This window comes from Astyanax mexicanus, chromosome 11 (genome assembly GCF_023375975.1).
Source record: "Astyanax mexicanus isolate ESR-SI-001 chromosome 11, AstMex3_surface, whole genome shotgun sequence".
Lineage (NCBI taxonomy): Eukaryota > Metazoa > Chordata > Actinopteri > Characiformes > Acestrorhamphidae > Astyanax > Astyanax mexicanus.
The window spans coordinates 45,365,383-45,384,576 of NC_064418.1; the positions used below are offsets into that span (position 1 = coordinate 45,365,383).

At 39.7% G+C, this 19,194-nt stretch overlaps 1 protein-coding gene across 1 annotated transcript in view; it reads right to left on the reverse strand.

The window, feature by feature from the left end:
- cps1 (carbamoyl-phosphate synthase 1, mitochondrial) overlaps positions 1-19,194 on the reverse strand; it is a 92,680-nt gene that overhangs the window by 41,938 nt on the left and 31,548 nt on the right. Inside the window, exons 22-27 of the mRNA XM_022680069.2 lie at positions 14,294-14,435; positions 13,420-13,485; positions 13,221-13,284; positions 12,857-13,038; positions 8,200-8,394; positions 2,205-2,272 (exon numbers count right to left, since the gene is read on the reverse strand). Coding sequence (XP_022535790.2) covers positions 2,205-2,272; positions 8,200-8,394; positions 12,857-13,038; positions 13,221-13,284; positions 13,420-13,485; positions 14,294-14,435 — 717 coding nt within the window. The remainder of the gene's footprint in view (positions 1-2,204; positions 2,273-8,199; positions 8,395-12,856; positions 13,039-13,220; positions 13,285-13,419; positions 13,486-14,293; positions 14,436-19,194) is intronic.

Below are 19,194 nucleotides of genomic sequence, written 5' to 3' on the forward strand. Positions count from 1 at the left end.
GCCTGTGATCAGGCAGAGTCTGTGGCTGGGCAGAAGCCTGTAAATGGGCAGAAGCCTGTGGCTAGACAGAATCTTTTGGCTAGACAGAAGCTTGTAAATGAATAGAAGCCTGTGTTGGGCAGAAGCCTGTGATTGGCCAAAGCAAAAGCCTGTGGCTGGATAGAAGTCTGTGAATGGACAAAAGCCTGTGAATTGACATACGCCTATAAATATTGGTGTCAGACAGTGGTTAATTTTGCATAGTGTTTAAACCTCACCCACAAGGTAGCGTGTGATACTATAGAATACTGACAGTTTTCCTATATATTTTTTTATCTCAACAAAAACAACATATCACCAGTGTTTGTTTGCTGTTGCTAAGCTTTAGTTTACGTGGTCCTGTAGCACTACTGATATCTGAACACTTCTTGCTGTCCTCAGCCTAATTCTGCTGCGATAACAAGGCAGAGAATTTCACTTGACATCCATTAAGATTCGTTACAAGTAGCACAACACTTAAGAACTTCTCTAAACAGCCTCTGCTGGATGTATCTAAACAGACAATAACTGTGGGGGTGAAATTTAATGCAAAACAACAGAGAGAAAAAAAAAGCTGATGAAATTAAATTGCTTTTACGACTGAGGCATTTACTGAGCGAGTAAGTGAGTAAACTGGCCGGGTCTCCAGCTGTCTGTGTTTGTCCTCCTCTCGGGGCCGAGTGGGCCGAAACGTCCATCGAGAGAGGCCTAATTTTCCCACCAACCGAGCGCTGAAAACAGGAGCCAGCGTCTGATTATGTGCAAATGAGCTCTTCAAGTCCCGCCAATCTGAGGCGCCGCGAGCCTTGATGAATTACATCTCACGGAGACATTACTGCACCCTGGAACCGGGACTGCCACAAAGGAAGCCCCTGCTTTCACCAATCAGCCGCATTACAAGCACCTACGCTCCTCCTGCGCTGACATCAATTTACATGCTTCATCAACACGGGAGATATCGAGTCATTCTGTAACTGAAAACCTGGTGTTCCGGACACGCACTGAAAATAGCTTTAACCTGCGAGAACCATCAGATCTTCCTACGAGAAGGAGATACGGAGGCCTCAATCCTATTCTGAGATCACCGTTAGAGAAGCACCAATGTGGGGACTGTAGTGCAAAGCAGACCATCACTGTTAGATCAGAATCTAGGGTCTCCAAAAACGGTAAATTTAGAAGGGAATAAAAAAATAAAAAAATCAGTGAATGTCTATGTAGAAATGTTTTATTCCAAGTCATATTGAAGTATTTCTATTGATCCATTAAGAATACAATGACATGGCATAAAGAATCACGTTCAATTTCATATCTCAAAATGTTGAAAATGAAGATACAAGGTTTTGTTCAACAGCAAAGAGATTTTTTTTATATAAACAGTTTTGGTTACAAGTATACATATACTTATCATAACCAAGAATATCATTGCACAATTGGGCTTCCAAAAAATGAGTAAAAGCAAAAAAATATTAATATAATATGCCTTATATTTGTTTGTATGTCAATGAGAATTTTGAGGGATTTGCACCAAGCAAAATGCTGTTGGTCGCCATCAAGCAATTCTACCAACATAAATCTGGTCAGATACTTGACTTTCTTCTTGGTAGAATTTGTTAGAACCAGACTGTGGTGGATGGACACCACCCCAGCTCATCCCAACTCATCCCAGAACGTCTGCATGGAGCACCATCATTCTAGAGAACACAGATTCACTGCTCCACAGCTCAATACTGGAGCATTACGATGCTCATTGCTATTGTACCCCTCGTGCACAGTCTATTTTCATGATTTCTGCATGCGTTGTTTAAATAGCAACAATGCTTTTGAATATATCTACGGCGATGGACGCGGTGATCTGGAAATGAGGTGCGTTTAGGTCAATTTAAATCTCTGGCGTATTGCTATCTTGGCAATGGAAAACACAGGTGCTCCACGGACCGATTAGAACCAAGGCGGACGTTAACAGTAACTTGTGTTTATCCCCTATTCTTTTGGTAATATTATTCTACTAAGACTGGATAAGTTGTGTGTTTATTCCACATCTGTTTCATTAACTGGTGCAACTTAAAATAGATGAATGATAATATATAGTTCATTATAATAATATAGTACAGTATAATATAGTATAGTAGAGTATTTACATACAGTGTGCTGTGTCTGTAAAGCCAATACTGCTGTGTTTTACTCACCTTAAAACATAAGACGGCCGCAGGAGGCAGGGGTAACCCACTTTATTTGCGAAGGCAAAAGCATCTTCCTGAAAAAAACAAACGCAAAATATATGGTAACATTAAAAAAGCGACGCACTGAAATTATCAATTCAAACTAATTGTCTTACTCATCATTGGATTCAGTAAACAGTCTAAACATATTTTTGTCTTGCTTTGATAACAAAAATCAAGTTTTCAACACTGAATATTAATATTAACATCCCAGCAGACATCCCAACGGTCAGGCTTGTGCAGGAGCAAGGAGAGCGGATGCAAATGCGAGTGAATTTATTAACAGAATTAAACCAAAATAAACACAAAACAGTATAACTAAAAAGACAAGGAAACTAAGATAAACAGAGAATACACTAAGACTGGAAACAAAGAAGGACCTACAGCAGGGGTGTCAAACTACGGCCCGCGGGCCATTTGCGGCCCGTTTCCTTTTTTGGAGCGGCCCGCGAGGTATTTTAGAAATAGAATGAAAGTTGACCCGCTGTTAAGCAGGTTTTTATAATGTGAGATTCAAAGTTTGAACGCTAGGTGTCAGAAACGGGCCAAAGAGTCTAAAAGTGGAGAGGGTGCTCATTTCTAGCGTAGAAAAACAGGCCAAAGAGTCTAATGACGGAGAGGCTGCACATTTCTAGCACAGAAAAATGGAGAAAAGAATCTAATAGCGAAGAGGGTGCGCATTTCTAGCACAGAAAAATGGAGAAAAGAATCTAAAAGCGGAGAGGGTGCGCATTTCTAGCGCAGAAAATCGGGCCAAAGAGTCTAAAAGCGGAGAGAGTGCACATTTCTAGCACAGAAAAACAGGCCAAAGAGTCTAAAAGCGGAGAGGCTGCGCATTTCTAGCACAGAAAAACGGAGCAAAGAATCTAAAAGCGGAGAGAGTGCACATTTCTAGCGCAAAAAAACAGAGAAAAAAGTCTAAAAGCGGAGAGGGTGCGCATTTCTAGCTCAGAAAAACGGGGCAAAAGAGTCTAAAAGCGGAGAGGGTGCGCATTTCTAGCTCAGAAAAACGGGGCAAAAGAGTCTAAAAGCGGAGAGAGTGCACATTTCTAGCACAGAAAAACAGAGAAAAAAGTCTAAAAGCGGAGAGGGTGCGCATTTCTAGCTCAGAAAAACGGGGCAAAAGAGTCTAAAAGCGGAGAGGGTGCGCATTTCTAGCACAGAAAAACAGGCCAAAGAGTCTAAAAGCGGAGAGGCTGCGCATTCTAGCACAGAAAAACGGAGCAAAGAATCTAAAAGCGGAGAGAGTGCGCATTTCTAGAGCAGAAAAACAGAGAAAAAAGTCTAAAAGCGGAGAGGGTGCGCATTTCTAGCTCAGAAAAACGGGCCAAAGAGTCTAAAAGCGGAGAGGGTGCGCATTTCTAGCTCAGAAAAACGGGCCAAAGAGTCTAAAAGTTGCCGTAATTAAGGAGTTGTATATTAAGAGACATCATGAAATTAAACATCAATTTGAAAAATCTTAGTTTACACAACACTGTCAAAGATAAAGATAGTAAGTCAAGTAAAATGGTGTGTAAATGAAATAATCAGGAAAATGTATTGTTTAAAGTGGTATATTTCATTATTTGTTTTATTACAGAGTCTGTGGCCCGTGACTTCAAATATATTTCTCCTTCTGGCCCCCAACAAAAAATGTTTGGACACCCCTGACCTACAGTATAACCTAACAGACGTAAAGACACACAAGAACCGACAAAGGAAACAGGAAACGCTGGGAGCACCGAAGACATAGGTGGAGAAAAGGAGAACAAAGAGAGGGCCATGTGCTAAGAAAGGTATATAAACAGACAGGAGAGACAAACAGATAAAAACACAGAGACAGACAGGACGAGAATATGAAACCAACAAAGCACAATATGACTTAAAAACTTAAAAATAGATTTTTTTTTTTGTTTTTTCACTTATTCTATTGATCACCAAATATTTTTGTGTGTTGAATACTCTGAGCATGTTTTAGTACCAAAGCTCTACACGGCATCTGAACACCAGTGATAGGAATCAGATACAGAGAGACTCTGTGAGGAATGTCTGTCTTTAGATTGCAGGATGTAACACTGAGGATTTTCCCTCTTAACTCCAGAGAGAGAGAGAGAGAGAGAGAGAGAGAGAGAGAGAGAGAGAGAGCAAGAGCGAATGAGAGAGAGCGAGAGAGAGTGAGAAAGAGCGAGAGAGAGCGAGAGAGCGAGAGAGCGAGAGAGAGAGAGCGAGAGAGAGAGCGAGAGAGTGAGAGAGAGCGAATGAGAGAGAGCGAATGAGAGAGAGCGAGAGAGAGCGAGAGAGAGCGAGAGAGAGAGAGAGAGAGCGAGAGACAGAGAGCAAGAGAGAGAGCGAGAGCGAGAGAGAGAGCGAGAGACAGAGAGAGAGCGAGAGAGCGAGAGAGAGAGAGCGAGAGAGCGAGAGAGAGAGCGAGAGAGTGAGAGAGAGCGAATGAGAGAGAGCGAGAGAGAGCGAGAGAGAGAGAGAGAGAGCGAGAGACAGAGAGCAAGAGAGAGAGCGAGAGCGAGAGAGAGAGCGAGAGAGAGAGCGAGAGACAGAGAGAGAGCGAGAGACAGAGAGAGAGAGCGAGAGACAGAGAGAGAGAGAGAGAGAGAGAGAGAGAGAGAGCGAGAGAGAGCAGAGGGCAATTACTGCAGAGCAGATCCATCTCTGAAACTTTCACAACTTCAGACAGAACAGGACGTATTTTTAAAGAACAAAGACAAAGAGGAAGTGGATAAACTGCAGTCAGCTCTGAATGGACTGTCCACTGTCTGCTTTTACATTCTTATTTTCTTTTAAATTTCATTATATTCATATTTTCCTAAAGAACCATGCAGTAACTTAAGTGTTTAACAAAATAAATACTCTCTGAAGCATGGAGGTGTTTTATCTTATCTGTAGTGTTGTTAACTTGTGATTTCTGAGGCTGGAAACTCTGATGAACTTATCCTGTACAACAGAGGATACTCTTGCTCTTCTGTTCCTGAGGCAGTTCTGATGAGTGCCAGTTTCATCATAACTTTCTATGGATACTTTCAAAGTTTTGAAAAGTGAGGGATTGACTACCCTTTCTTTTTAACATATTTTATTCCTTTATTCATTATGTTGAGTAGATTTTACTGTAATATAAATTAGAACATTACTTAAATAGGACTATCATCTAGGAAAGAGGAGCTACTTTGTAGAATCTAAAATATAAAACATTCTGGTTTGTTTAACACTTTTTGTTTACTAAATAACTGCATATGTTTTTCTTCTTCATAGTTTGGGTGACTTAAAAAAATACTGCATTGTAGATTAATTCTAAATAATGAAAACACACTAAATTTAAGGTGTATCTGATACATAATTGATACAGTATGGTTTAAAAAAATCCCTGGAATGACCTTAAGAGCAGTGGAACTGGAATGATGGAGCTCTGTCCAGTACTTTTAGGTTGATTATGGTGGATTATTCAGTATCCCAACTTTACTAACACTTGTTACTGAATGCAATCAAAACCTCACAGCAGTTTTCCAGAAACTAGAGATTGTTAATCCAAGAACAGCAGTATGATTTTTTTTTTTTTTTAATACTCTTGATTTCAGGAAAAAAAACACTTATTGATTAAGCGTCCCAATACTTTTGTCCATTTAGCTAATTACTGTACTGTTTTTTTTTTAGCTTTTAGTTCATTCTTTGTACCCAACAGACACATTTCATCTTATTCCAAATTAAGCAAATTAGCGATAAGACACATGATGTCTTGTAAATGTTGACACAGAACCTTCTAGAAAACAATCCTGAGATCAGAGCGGTTCCTAATGTTATAAAGAGAAATGATCTTGGCTATTCGTTCCTCTGGTTCCTCCCTCTTTCCCTGCGATTGCTTATTCTGATAATTGAGTCTCCTTAAGCACAGGGTTCGGCCCCTCGGCCCCTGGGCTGTCTCAGTGACCGGGAGCTGTATTAAAATGCAGGCGATGCGGTCAGTGGAGGAAGAGCAGCGCTGGTCAGGGGGGAGCGCTGCCCTCTCGCTGCCCCTCGCAGTGTTCAGCTAGCCGGCCCATGGCTAAAGAGCTGGTGTGCTAATGGACGCTGCAGCCTCCGTCCAGACGACACGTTTCAGCACTTCTAACATCTGCGGGGCCAAGAACACTCAAGCTGCCCTCGGGAGGATCGGGTGGAGAAAGTCGAGCTTCAGAGCTACAAATCACCACGAGTGTTAAAACCAGATGAGCCTGTGTAAGAACACTGTTTACAAGCGTGATTCTAAATCTGAGGTGAATTAGGGTAGAAATTGAAAAAAAAAAATTGTGGATTATACACAGAAAGAAAACTGCATATTGGGACAAACTCTATGGAAATAAACTGTTATCAGAGCAGGTTAATTAAAAAAAAAAATGATATACCCTAAGAGTCTTTGTATTACTAAAAGGTACTGCCCTAAAAGGTTTCCTCATCCATTAAGTTTTAGTATATAAAAAAAATGACTATGAAATCCTGAACAGAAAAAAGACCAAATTGCAAAAAATAAATAAATAAAAGAAATACTTAAGTGGCATACAGCATACTGTCGCTGTCCAGTGAAAAACACTTATGTCCATTTTTGTTGATTTTTAGTTTACTACATAATTTGAACAGACAAACGGTCCCTTTACACTGTGCCAAAATATTGTGATGAACGGACCAATAGAAACTCTTCAAAATTACGTGAAATAAACTCTTTTTACATTGACTTTTATTGAAAGTTTAAAAGGTTTTTTCTCTCTCCTGTAAAGTTGCTGTTTTGGAGATAAGTGTTTTTCATTGGACAGCGACGATATTTACAATGATAAACTATAGTTATGCTTAAGTCAAACATTTTCCCACTATCCTATACACCACTAAACTAAACTCCAACTGTACTAACCTACAATAGCCTAACTACCACCCTATACTACCTTATTAAACTCTAACTCTATACTAAATTACCCTATATTAATGTATAGTACCCTACACTACTATATACCCCATATACTACCCTAGACAACCCTATATTGCCCTACACTACACAACTTTAGACTAAACTACTCTATACTCCCTCCACCACCCTATGCTATTCTATTCACTATATAATGCAATATACTACCCTATACAAACATACACTTCCATAGAGTACCCTATACTACACTACACTAATCCACCCTAAACTCCATTAAACTACTCTATAAATCGATATTACTATATACACTAATATGTGCTATACTCTATACAACCCTAGAGTACCCTAACAACCATCTTATACAACTAAACACTACACTAAATCATGTGTACTATCCTTTACTACCCTACAGTACCCCAACGACTGCTCTATACAACCTTTACTAAACCACCCTATACTACCCTATAGAACCCTACACAACCCTATGCTATTCTATACTCCATATATTACAATATATTACCCTATACTACTCTATACAACCCTACAGAAACCTATACTACTCTATAGTGCCCTAAACTACACTACAGTAATCCACCATATACTATATTAAACTACTCTATACTTTCTACACTACCCCGTACTTCTCTATACTCCATATATTGCAATATGCTATACTAAAATATACTACCCTGTACTACACTACACTAAACCACCCTATAGTACCCTTTACAACACTAAACTACACTACTCAACTCCCTACACTACCCAATGCTATTCTATACTGCATATACTGCAATGTATTACCATATACTGCTCTATACAATCCTATAGAAACCTACACTACCTTATTATACCCTATACTACACTACTCCTTCCTACACTACATTAAACTACTCTATATGTCCTACACTACCCAGTGCTGCTCTTTTCCCCATTTAATGGAAACCAGATAAATATATGTTTAAAAACATGTAAGAAACTGCAAACATTAACAGTCAATCTACTAGACCCATTTTTTGGACTTTTTCGAAGAGTGGCTGTGGGAAAAGTGTTGGGAGAGATGGTATAAATGAGTCTCACCAGGGAGCTGAGGGCTCTCCATGGGGCCTGAGAGACACCCAGATCATCCAGGATGGTGGAGAACACAGATCGCTCCTCGGCTCGGTCGATCTGCAGCGGACTGGTGCCCAGAATCCGCACCCCGTTCTGGTGCAGCGGGACGGCCAGGTTGTTCGGGATCTGCCCTCCTACAGAGACGATACAACCTGTGCAGGACTGCAGAGAAGATGATGTGTTAGATCCTAAAACAGGGCTTAAGATCATACTATACATGATTCATTCACACTTATTTAAACAACAGTATGCTGAAATTTAACCTTACATTTGATAAAACTGCTTTAAAGAAAGACAACTTGTAATTTAAGAGACTCTTAAGGCTCTTAAAGACTCTTACAGGACACACTTTGCACATTCCTTTGTTAACAAGAAGTGAGAGAGGCATGATTGATATTTTAAGGTAAAATGCTGCAATGTTGCTTTAAACAGAAAAGAAAAATTGCATCAATGCATCATAATGCATCATTCAAAAAGGTTGTGTTTAAATTTTAGATAACAATAACAATCCATTAAAATAACATTAAAAAGTATGTAATATTTTCTTTGTCCATAAAATACATAAAAACAAACAATAGCTCTCAGCTTGTCCAGAAATGCATGTGCACAGCTGGCCATGAGGGGTGGGCTTAATTTGTGTTTGTGTTTATTGCAGTGGAGTAGAAGTAAATTTGTAAAAAAGGTAGATTACATTTTGTTTACAATGAAATGTGGATTAATATAGAATATAACTGATACTGATTAAGTAACTCTAACTCTCTTTACCCCTTTCTCAAAACACATAATAATACCAGCATTTAAACTTTATAATCGTGATTGTTATACTGTGTTTAATCAGAGAATATTATTGTAAAATATTGCAATTATTATTTTTTTGTTTTTGGCAAAAATTAATACATATTTATATTAGTGTCAATCTAGCATTCATTACTTCATTTACATTTAAATATCCATCTTTTTTAACTGATTAAAACCACAGTAGAAGCATCAACTTGTTTAGTGGAGATTCTGAATGAAACATTGGCTTTATTCATGTCTATGTAATTTTGGCAGTTTTTGTTGTCTTCTTTACGCTGTCATGTCTTGCAAATGGTGAATAATGAAGAAATATGATATATATATATATATATATATATATATATATATATATGCATAAAATATATGCATTTTCTCCCCAATTTACACAGCCAATTACCCAACCCACTCATTAAGACTCCCCTTATCACTAGTAATAACACAACACCAGGAGGGTGAAGAGCCTCCTGAGACACATGTGAAGTCAGACTCCGCCTCTTTTTGAACTGCTGCTGATGCTGTAGCATTGCCCAGTAGCATTACAGCGCTAACGCTTGGAGGAAAGCGCAGCGACTCGGTTCTGATACATCAGCTCACAGATGCTTTGTGCTGATCGACATCACCCTAGTAGTGTTGAGGGGAAAGAGCGCCATCTACTGTACCCACCCATTTGTGCTCTCTCTGGGCTTTGGCAGCTGATGGCGGACTACATGAACAGGATTCACATGAACCGGTGTGCTCCTGATTAAAATTATTGAGTTAATGGTTGACTGTATCCAAACCCTGCTCCTCTGACAGTTGTGATGTCTGCTATTGTAGCCCTGTTGAACATCCTATACCACCCCCCTCCCTCCCTCCCCCTGTGTTCTTAATACGCTTATATATTTCTTCTCTCATCCTTTCAGGAATAATGGAGGCAGGTCACGGATCAGCCTCTGCGTGCGACCCTGCACTCTTCCCTCTCTCTCTCGTCTCCGAGAGCACTCACTCTCCATCCCTCCGTCTCTCCATCCCTCCATCACTCATGGCAACCACATGTATGACCACTTCATTATTCATGCGCAGGTTTCGCCGGCCCCCTCCAGGTTTCTGTGCCCCATCTAATGCAATGTTAATTACCCCAACACAGCATCTGGGAATTTCCACGCGTCAACCATTTCATATCGGAATCCTGAGCCCCCCCCCCCCCCCCTCACACACACACACACACACACACAATCTGTACACACATACACATACACACACGGCAAAACGTAAACAAACACTTAATCAAACCCGTGATCCGTTCTCCACTTAAATCGGCTTAAAACGAATCAGAAAAGGAAAAGTGAAGGGGCATTATCAGCCGAGAGGAGCCGGAGCTCAGCTGGTGGGTCTGAGCTGGAACGTGATCGGGGTTTCGGGTCTCTGTGGAGCCGGAGCCGGCGGTATCGGGATAATGCCGGCATGCCTTACGTCCCGCAGCGGCCCCCGGTGAGTTAATTGCTGATAGGACAAGAGTATTAGGTTATTAGAGACATGTTCTAATGGCATACCCACACAGACATTAATCAGAGTTCATTTCGGCGAGAGGCTAATTGCTTTTATTTTGAGCACACTTCAGCGTAATTGGATTTTATTGGTGGGCTGATGAAAATCTGACTCCTATTTTCTCTTTTTTATCATTTAAAAGGTCAAAGCAACCCACCAACACAGGCTCAGAAGCTGTGCAACCTGAGACGGTGGCCCGGAGGACTCAAAAAAAAAAAAAAAACTGTCACAACAAAAATTTAAATAGTTTTCTTGCTGTATAATGCAAAATTCATCTAAACACATATACTTACAAATCATTTTATTATTAGGAAGACCTGTAGATCGACATTTGTACATTTACACACACTTTATTTTTTATTTTATCCTACTTTTATCTTCAATTTAGCTATGCTGATTACCCAACCAACTGTATTCCCTCTATTACTAATGATGATCTAACACCAGGTGGTAATGACCCGCACATGCCTCCTCCGATACACATGAAGTCAGCCACCACTTCTTTTCCAACTACTCGGGATGACTGTCTGGTTGACTGACCGACCGACTGAATGACCAACTGGTTGACTGACTGACCAGTTGACTGACTGGTTGACTGACCAACCAACTGGTTCAACTGGTTGACTGTCTGATCAACTGGTTGACTGTCTGACAGACTGGTTGACTGACCGACCTCCTGGTTGACTGACCAACCGGCTAGTTGACTGACCGATCGGCTGGTTGACTGACCGACTGTTTGACTGACCAACCAACTGGTTGACTGTCTGATCAACTGGTTGACTGTCTGTCAGACCGGTTGACTGACTGACTGGTTGACTGACCGACCGACTTGTTGACTTACCGGCCAGTTGACTCACTGACTGGTTGCCTGACTGATCAACTGGTTTACTGACTGACCAACTGGCTGACTGACTGACCTGTTGACTTGACTGACCAGATCAAAAACTAAAAACCGGCAAAAACAGAAATACAAGGTTTTGACATGATGGCAAAGATGTGCTTTTTGTTGTTAATTTTCTGACACTGAAAATACATAATTTGTATTTAATGCACATTTGACTGAAAATGAAATAAATGAATGCTTGTCTTTGACTTTTGCAAAAAGACGTGTTTAAACCTGATCACATGCATTTGTTATTTCTGCGAATGCGTCAGCGCTTTACTTCAGAATCCTCAGTTTCCCCCTTTCAGTAAAGCCTATGAAACACAGGTGCATGCACGTCACGTTCAGGCTCAGAGTTTTGGAAATGCACAACAAGAGGGAGGTTTGGAGCTGAGCTGAGTATTAAGAAGGGCGTCTCATCTGCACCAGAGAGCGGAACGGCAGAAAATCTATTTCCTTGGAGTTTGAAGAAACGGAAGTCCAAGTATAGGTGTGTGAAACTCAGTAACAAGCGGCATAACTTCTGCTACTATTGCTTATCCTTTTATCTCTTTCTATCACTACTTTACTTCTATCCATCTATTCTCTGCTCCTGCTTTAAGCTCTGAGACTAATTGAAAGTATTAACAGCTCCTGAAGAAATTGTTTTCTGAATGCTTTCTATCTTTCTTAAAAATAACAAAATATATTTTGTTAATAAACTGTTTCACTCTTGTTTACACAGATCCTTCATGTGTGAATTATCACACATTAAGACTAACTGGCTGACTGGCTGGCTGACTGGCTGACTGACTGGCTGGCTGACCTGTTGACTGACTGACCTGTTGACTGACTGACCTGTTGACTGACTGACCTGTTGACTGACTGACCTGTTGACTGACTGACCTGTTGACTGACCTGTTGACTGACCGACTGGATGGTTGACTAACTGGTTGGTTGACTAACTGGTTGGTTGACTAACTGGTTGGTTGACTAACTGGTTGGTTGACTAACTGGCTGACTGGTTGACTGACTGACTGACTGGTTGACTGACTGACTGGTTGACTGACTGACTGACTGGTTGACTCACTAACCGGTTGACTGACCTGTTGACTGACCTGTTGACTGACCTGTTGACTGACCTGTTGACTGACCTGTTGACTGACCTGTTGACTGACCTGTTGACTGACTGGTGGACTGACTAACTTATTGACTAATTGATTGACTGTTAGATTGATTGGATGGCTGATTGGTTGAGTCACACATCAGTAATCTTCAATGTTTCATTGTGTTGTCGAGTCCTGCTTTTAACATGTAGTTTCTGCAGGTGTCCTCCAGGTGTTCTGGAGTATAAAAATGGCCTTGACAAAAGAAAGTGAAGTCCTCCTGCAGTTACCTGAAGGAAACAGATGGATGGAATGACCTGTGACCCCTCACCTCCTGCTGGGTGATGTCCAGAATGCGCTCCAGGGTCAGCTCCTCGAAGTACAGACGGTCGCACTCGTCAAAGTCAGTGCTGACGGTCTCTGGGTTATGGTTCACCACCACTGTACGCTTCCCCATCTGTCTGAGGGTGCGGATACTGGACACGGCGCACCAGTCAAACTCCACACTGCTGCCTGAGATCAGGAGAGACACGGCTTATCTGAACCCAGAACCTGAGAGAGCTTAATACTGCCGGGCCCAGATTCAGGGACATGCATTTACAGATCTGTGTCAGCAATGGGTGCAACTTAAAATAGCACAATACATTTAGGGATGTCTGCAACATATACACAGATACTTTCAATCAAATACTTACCAATGTGATACGGCCCACAGCCCAAAACCATCACACCCTGATCTCTGAAGTCCAAGTCATGTTCCTGTTACAACAAATGATATATTATAAACAACTGTTATATAATCAAGAATAATAATTTTTTTTATCTTTTTACATATTTAATTTCACTACACTGCTTTTTCTCAACGTTTGATTGGTTCTGGACACGTTTACTTACCTGGCCATGATAGGTGCAGTACAGGTAGTTGGTGACTGCGGGATACTCTGCTGCAAGTGTGTCAATCTGAGAGAGAGAGAGAGAGAGAGAGAGAGAGAGAGAGACAGAGAGAGAGAGAGAGAGAGAGAGAGAGAGACATAAATACAGATTATGCTCACAACAGCTTAGTAGAACGCTTTATGAATTGTTCAATCTGTCAAAATTTCTGGATGTTCTTAGAATGGTTTTATTTATTTTTTATATTTTTTATTTAATTTTTTTATGTATTTTCTTTATTTTTTTCATTCTGATAAAATTGCTGCAAAGCCACTTGTATCAATGTTTATATATATATATATATATATATAATATATATATATTTTTTTTTTATATAGTTTCAGGAATGTTAGTTTTCATGTTTCCATAATGTTAGTATTCATCTAGCTGGGAACGTTATGTAATAAACATTTTAATAACATTGCTATAACATTATTTCTGTAATGTTACATGCTAACCTTCCTAAAACCTTTTCAAAACATTGGTTAACATTTTTATTACGTTAGCTGGGTTTGCAATAGACACTGTGTTGACTCTATACAAAAATATGAACCAGCCTGTACCTGTAGTATACAGTATAAGCATTAAAACAAGCTAGACACACAAGGGTTAGTATGGATTAAATTGTATGAACAGCCTGAGATATTTTAAGTCAAGCTGTGTAAACAGGTACAGTTAAGCTCAGCAGTGCAGAGAATAAAAGAATAAGAGCTTAAGAGAGACAGACAGAGAAAGAGAGAGAGACAGAGAGAAAGAAAGAAGGGCTCATTAGCAGAGCGGCACTTCATGCATAAAGAAAGGACTAATGGCTGTGCTCCTCTGGGCAGAAGGTCCTGACCTGTTTGACCCACGGTTGGATGTTGCGGCTGTGCCTCAGGGCTCGGGCTTCTCCCTCAGAGCTGCCCAGGGCCTGCCCTACCTGCCGGTCTGAAAAGCCCTCCTGCTTGGCCTTCAGCAGCACGTCACCGGGCACTGTGGAGCTGAGAGGCAGCAGAGCAGATCAGTGTTACACAGCTGAACTTACCCGACCCCGGACTGGATCTGTCACTGCCGGGCTTCACCCAAACACTGCCCGCTTTACTAAGAGTCTGCGGGGATTTAATAGCTTTTACTGGATGCAAACAACACGCTTCTGATAGTGTGAGAGAAGTTTTTACGTTTGATATAATTTAAATATCATAAAATCATAAAGTTAGAAAAAAAAGAAAAACAATGCATATCATGCTTATACTTAAAAATAAAACATTAACTAGAATAAAACCATTTAGCCTCTTAAAAAGCAAGTATTTTTATACATTTTTTGCCTGATATTACACGCAAATATATCTACAGGATTTCTGTTTAATCATTGCACAAATAGGTTTTTATGTTTGATAAGAAACATTACAAACCATAAGGAATAAAAAATTAAAACTGAGGATCCCTGAGTGTTCTGGCAAGACAGGGCGGTCCCATGTAGCTTGTTTTAACAAAGTAAATGCTTAGACTACAGTCCAATATACTAGTGCATATCATAGTTAGCTAATGCCTAATGCTAATGCTGCTCCAGCAGTGCTAGCTGGGATGTGCAGCAGACTAAAGTCCAATGTACTTGTCTCTGAATGGCGCAAGAGCTAGCACTTAGCAAGGTAAGCGCATAATACTAATGTTGCTCCAGCAGTGCTTGCCAGGGTAAACAGCAGGCTACAGGTCAATAATACTCACCTCTGAACTGCGAAAGAGCTTGTGCTTAGCGTGGTTGGTGCCTAATGCTAATGCTGTTCCAGCAGTGCTAGCCAGGGTTAGCAGCAGGCTACAGTCTGATAATACTCACCTCTAAATGGCAAAATCGCTTAGCGAGGTTAGCAGCTGCACTTAAGGAGGTTAGCAGCTAACGCTAATACTGCTCCAGTTTAGGTGCTGGAGAACTAAACTGAAACTCCTGTATAAAATACTTTACAAATCAAACATTTCATGTCCTCCAAGCCTTTTGTTTCGGTAAGGTTGTCTTATGTCTATTCTCAAATTTAAGAATTTAAGGGAATCTGAAATTATTAAGTGTAGTAGAGAGAGGACAGGCAGCTTCTCCAAGTGTCCTGTAGGAGTCTTCGTCAGAGCCTTTAAAGCTTCAGGACATAAACAGAAGTTGGTTTTGTATCATCTACACCTGTAGTCCGTATTTGTCTCAAGGCCTGTTAAAGGGTTAATTCTGCAATTATGGTAATTTTTAAGTGCAGCATAAACATTATAAGGTATTCCTCCATTCTTGAAGGCAGTGTCCTGAGGACAGCGTCCTGTGGGCACTGATGTAGAGCTTCAAAGTGTTTCAGCTGTAGGTAGGAGTGTGTAATAGAGAGTGGAGGAGAGACAGTGATTAAACAGTGTTTAAAAACTCCAGCAGCACTGCTGCTGTATCTGATCCACTCATACTGTACCAGCAGCACAACACACTCTACTAACACCTCATACACCACCATAAACCATGCTAATCAGTGCTAATCACTGCAGTGCTGAGAATAAAGGACCCAACACATAAATAATAATAATAATAATAATAATAATAATAATATTAATAATAATAATAATAATAATAGCTGATCTGTGGTGTTTTTTCTTCTTCTGTGGGGTTCTGAGTGTTTTGTATTTTTCAGTTTCTGTCCTGCTTCTCAGTTTGTTGCTGTTTTCCTTGTTTTGTTTTCCTACCCTACATGGTCCTGTCATTAGTGTTGTCACCTTGTGTCCTGTTTGTAACCCCGCCCCCTCGTTTATCGGTCCCAGGTGTTCCTCACTCTTCTCATGTATTTAAGCCCCTCTGTTTCAGGGTTTTGTGTGGAGTCTTTTGCGTGCTACTTTGCTGTGTATGAATCAGGTTTGTTTTTTTTTTTTCATTTGTTTTTTCATTTTTTTTTTTTTTTTTTTTAGTTTCGTTCGTTTTTTTTGCTCTGGTCTTTAGATATTTAGTTTCCCAGTTTATTTTTTTTTTTTTTTTTGAGTATTTTGCTTTTCTAGTGTTTGTTCTCGCTTATGCTTTTAATTATCTTTATATTACATTTATATTTCTGCATTTACGTCAATTCTCTCATCCTTCCTGTGTGACAGAAATGCAGTCAGTAACTATTATAGAACTACACAGTGTCCTAAATGATCAGTGGTGCTGAAACATGGATAATAAGGAGCTAATCCTTGTGTCATGTGCAGGTATAAAACTATAAAACTTGAATATGCATAAAATAAAAGTTTTCTATAGTGTTATATAAGATGCAATTACACTTCTCAGTGTTTCATTTTATTTATTTTTTTATTTTTTTTAAGTGGGTAAAACAATATCATCAGTTCAGGGAGGCAGAATGCAGACTGCTGTTCTAAGACCGTAATAATAAGACACAGCGGAAACAGCGCCGCATCCATCCCAGCGCCAACTTAATTACAGCCAGGATGGTATAAACATATATTGCTATGTTATGGTGGGTGGTTTCTAGCGGCGCCGCTCGCGCTGTTTAAACGCCTCTGTTGAGGAAACACTAGAAACACCAGAAACCTGCGCTGCTGGTGTCTCTGAGCCCTGATTGGTGGTTTAAGACGCCTAATTATGCTGTATGAGTGCTGCTGCGTTAGATGCGATGCATCAGGTGGAGCGGTCTTACTTTCCTGAATCGACTGAAAAGTGCCATGAGCACAATGGAAGTGTGAGAAAAAGAGAGAGAGGAAAAAAAAAAAAAGGAAAAGAATTGATGCTCCAGATTCTGCCTCCCCCTCAGTGGCGAGTTTGCGACGGTGGCGGGCACGCAGTTGGATGCCCACCAGCATGGGGCAGCAGGTGTGTGTGAGACGCTGTAGTGTCAGTCTCTGTGGACAGACAATTCCAACAGCTATCCCACACACCAACTGTGAGCTCGTACCGCAGACGTGCTCGGAGTTCAGCAGTGACCCACGCAGCTCACCACCGCCGCTCTGCTTCATATGGAACTGAGATTCTTTGCCTTTGTTTGTGTTGGAGGCGTCTTGTGGATTTCTCAGTTGGCTGCAGAGGTCATCACACTGCGGCACACACTGAATAATCACAATACACTGATCCACTGACTGGTCAAATTTAGTTTTTGATAGATTTAAATGTGAAATCCCTACAGAATTTGCAGTATAATAACTGTATAATCAGAACAGCACAATCATATGACCCTCAGAATTAATGCAGAGTAGAGCTGGGCGATATGGCCCCCCCAAAAACATCCGATTTTCGATTAAAAATCGTTTTTTTCCCCCATACTAAAAATCAAACTAAATATGATAAAGAAATGGTTAAAAACTAGTTCTTATTTAATTTGTTTTCGCAAATTTAAAAATGTTCCCTTTTTGGTTAAAGTGCAACCAGAAACAAGCTTTCTCCAACGTAGTTTAGGTACTGACACAATGCACCCTCAAACTTAAAAAAAAAAATTAAATAAATAAATAAATAAACACACCCATAAAAACAAATAGAAAGAAATAAAATGGTGCCCTTTTTTGATAAAACTTGCAAAGTAGAAAATAGAAAAAGTACAATTTAATATGCTATTAAGTGAAGACTTTTCCCCATTGGGCTTGAATTGCAAAACAAAGCTTTTAAAAAAGTGCCAGTGTTCTATATAATGAGATTATCTTTTCTCATGAATATGCAAAAAATCTTAACTTGTAGTGCATACAGAACCTGGTACACGGTTGGAAGATGTGTCCAGGACAGTTGCTTGTTTAACGTTGAATGGTGAACTAGTGCTGTTGCTGATAAAATCGATCAATCGCCCAGCTCTAATGCAGAGCTGCATGTCTTACTAGTTCAGGCACAAAGCTTTAATTTAATTCAATATTATTTGTCAACATTGGGGGTGGGCGGTATGGCTCTAAAATAATATCACGATATTTCAGGGTTTTTATTTTTGCGATAACAATATACAATATAGGAAAACTAAAATAATTCATTCATTTCAGGAATATAGTATAATAGTATAACAGAATAATCATAATGTGGCAAAATAAATAATATAGCATAAAATAATATAATGCAGCAAATAATATTGCAGAATATTTAGTGCATGCATATAAACTGCAAACTGAAACAATTATACAATAAATAAACCTAAAGCTTCACAGTAAATAATAGACTACTTTTAAGACAGAACAGCCCTATTATCACGATATGGATTTTTAATATCACGATATTTCTGTGTCACGATATATTGTATACGATATAATATTGCCCACCCCTAGTTAACATGATCAATTACATTACTAAATCTTATTAATGATATTATGAATATTAGGACTTAAACATTGACCAACCAGCTGCATCTTTCATTAAAAGAAAAAATATATATAATCAGGCCAGTTTAAAGGCGCTATAAAATGGTAAACTGTTTAAAACTATTTACAGTATGTCAGTTTACTTGAATAATAAAACTACAGTAGACAAAACAGTACTGAATGTTACCATACTCACTGCTAGTAGCCAACTGGGGGTTATATTGAGTACAATATTGAGCACTACTGATCATATGTAGTACTGTGTTATGGTAGAATTGGTCATTTTAGGTAGAATGGTCATTTTATGGTTTATATGTGACAGCATTTTCTGATGGTATTTAGTACATTTACTGGTAGCATAGTATTTTGGGATGTATTTTTGCGTTGCATGTTGTGTTGTACAGGAAGTTTACATTAATTGAAAGTATAATGTAATGTGTTTGGTATGCGGAACTATAGTGTAAAGTATAGAGTAGTATTTAGAAC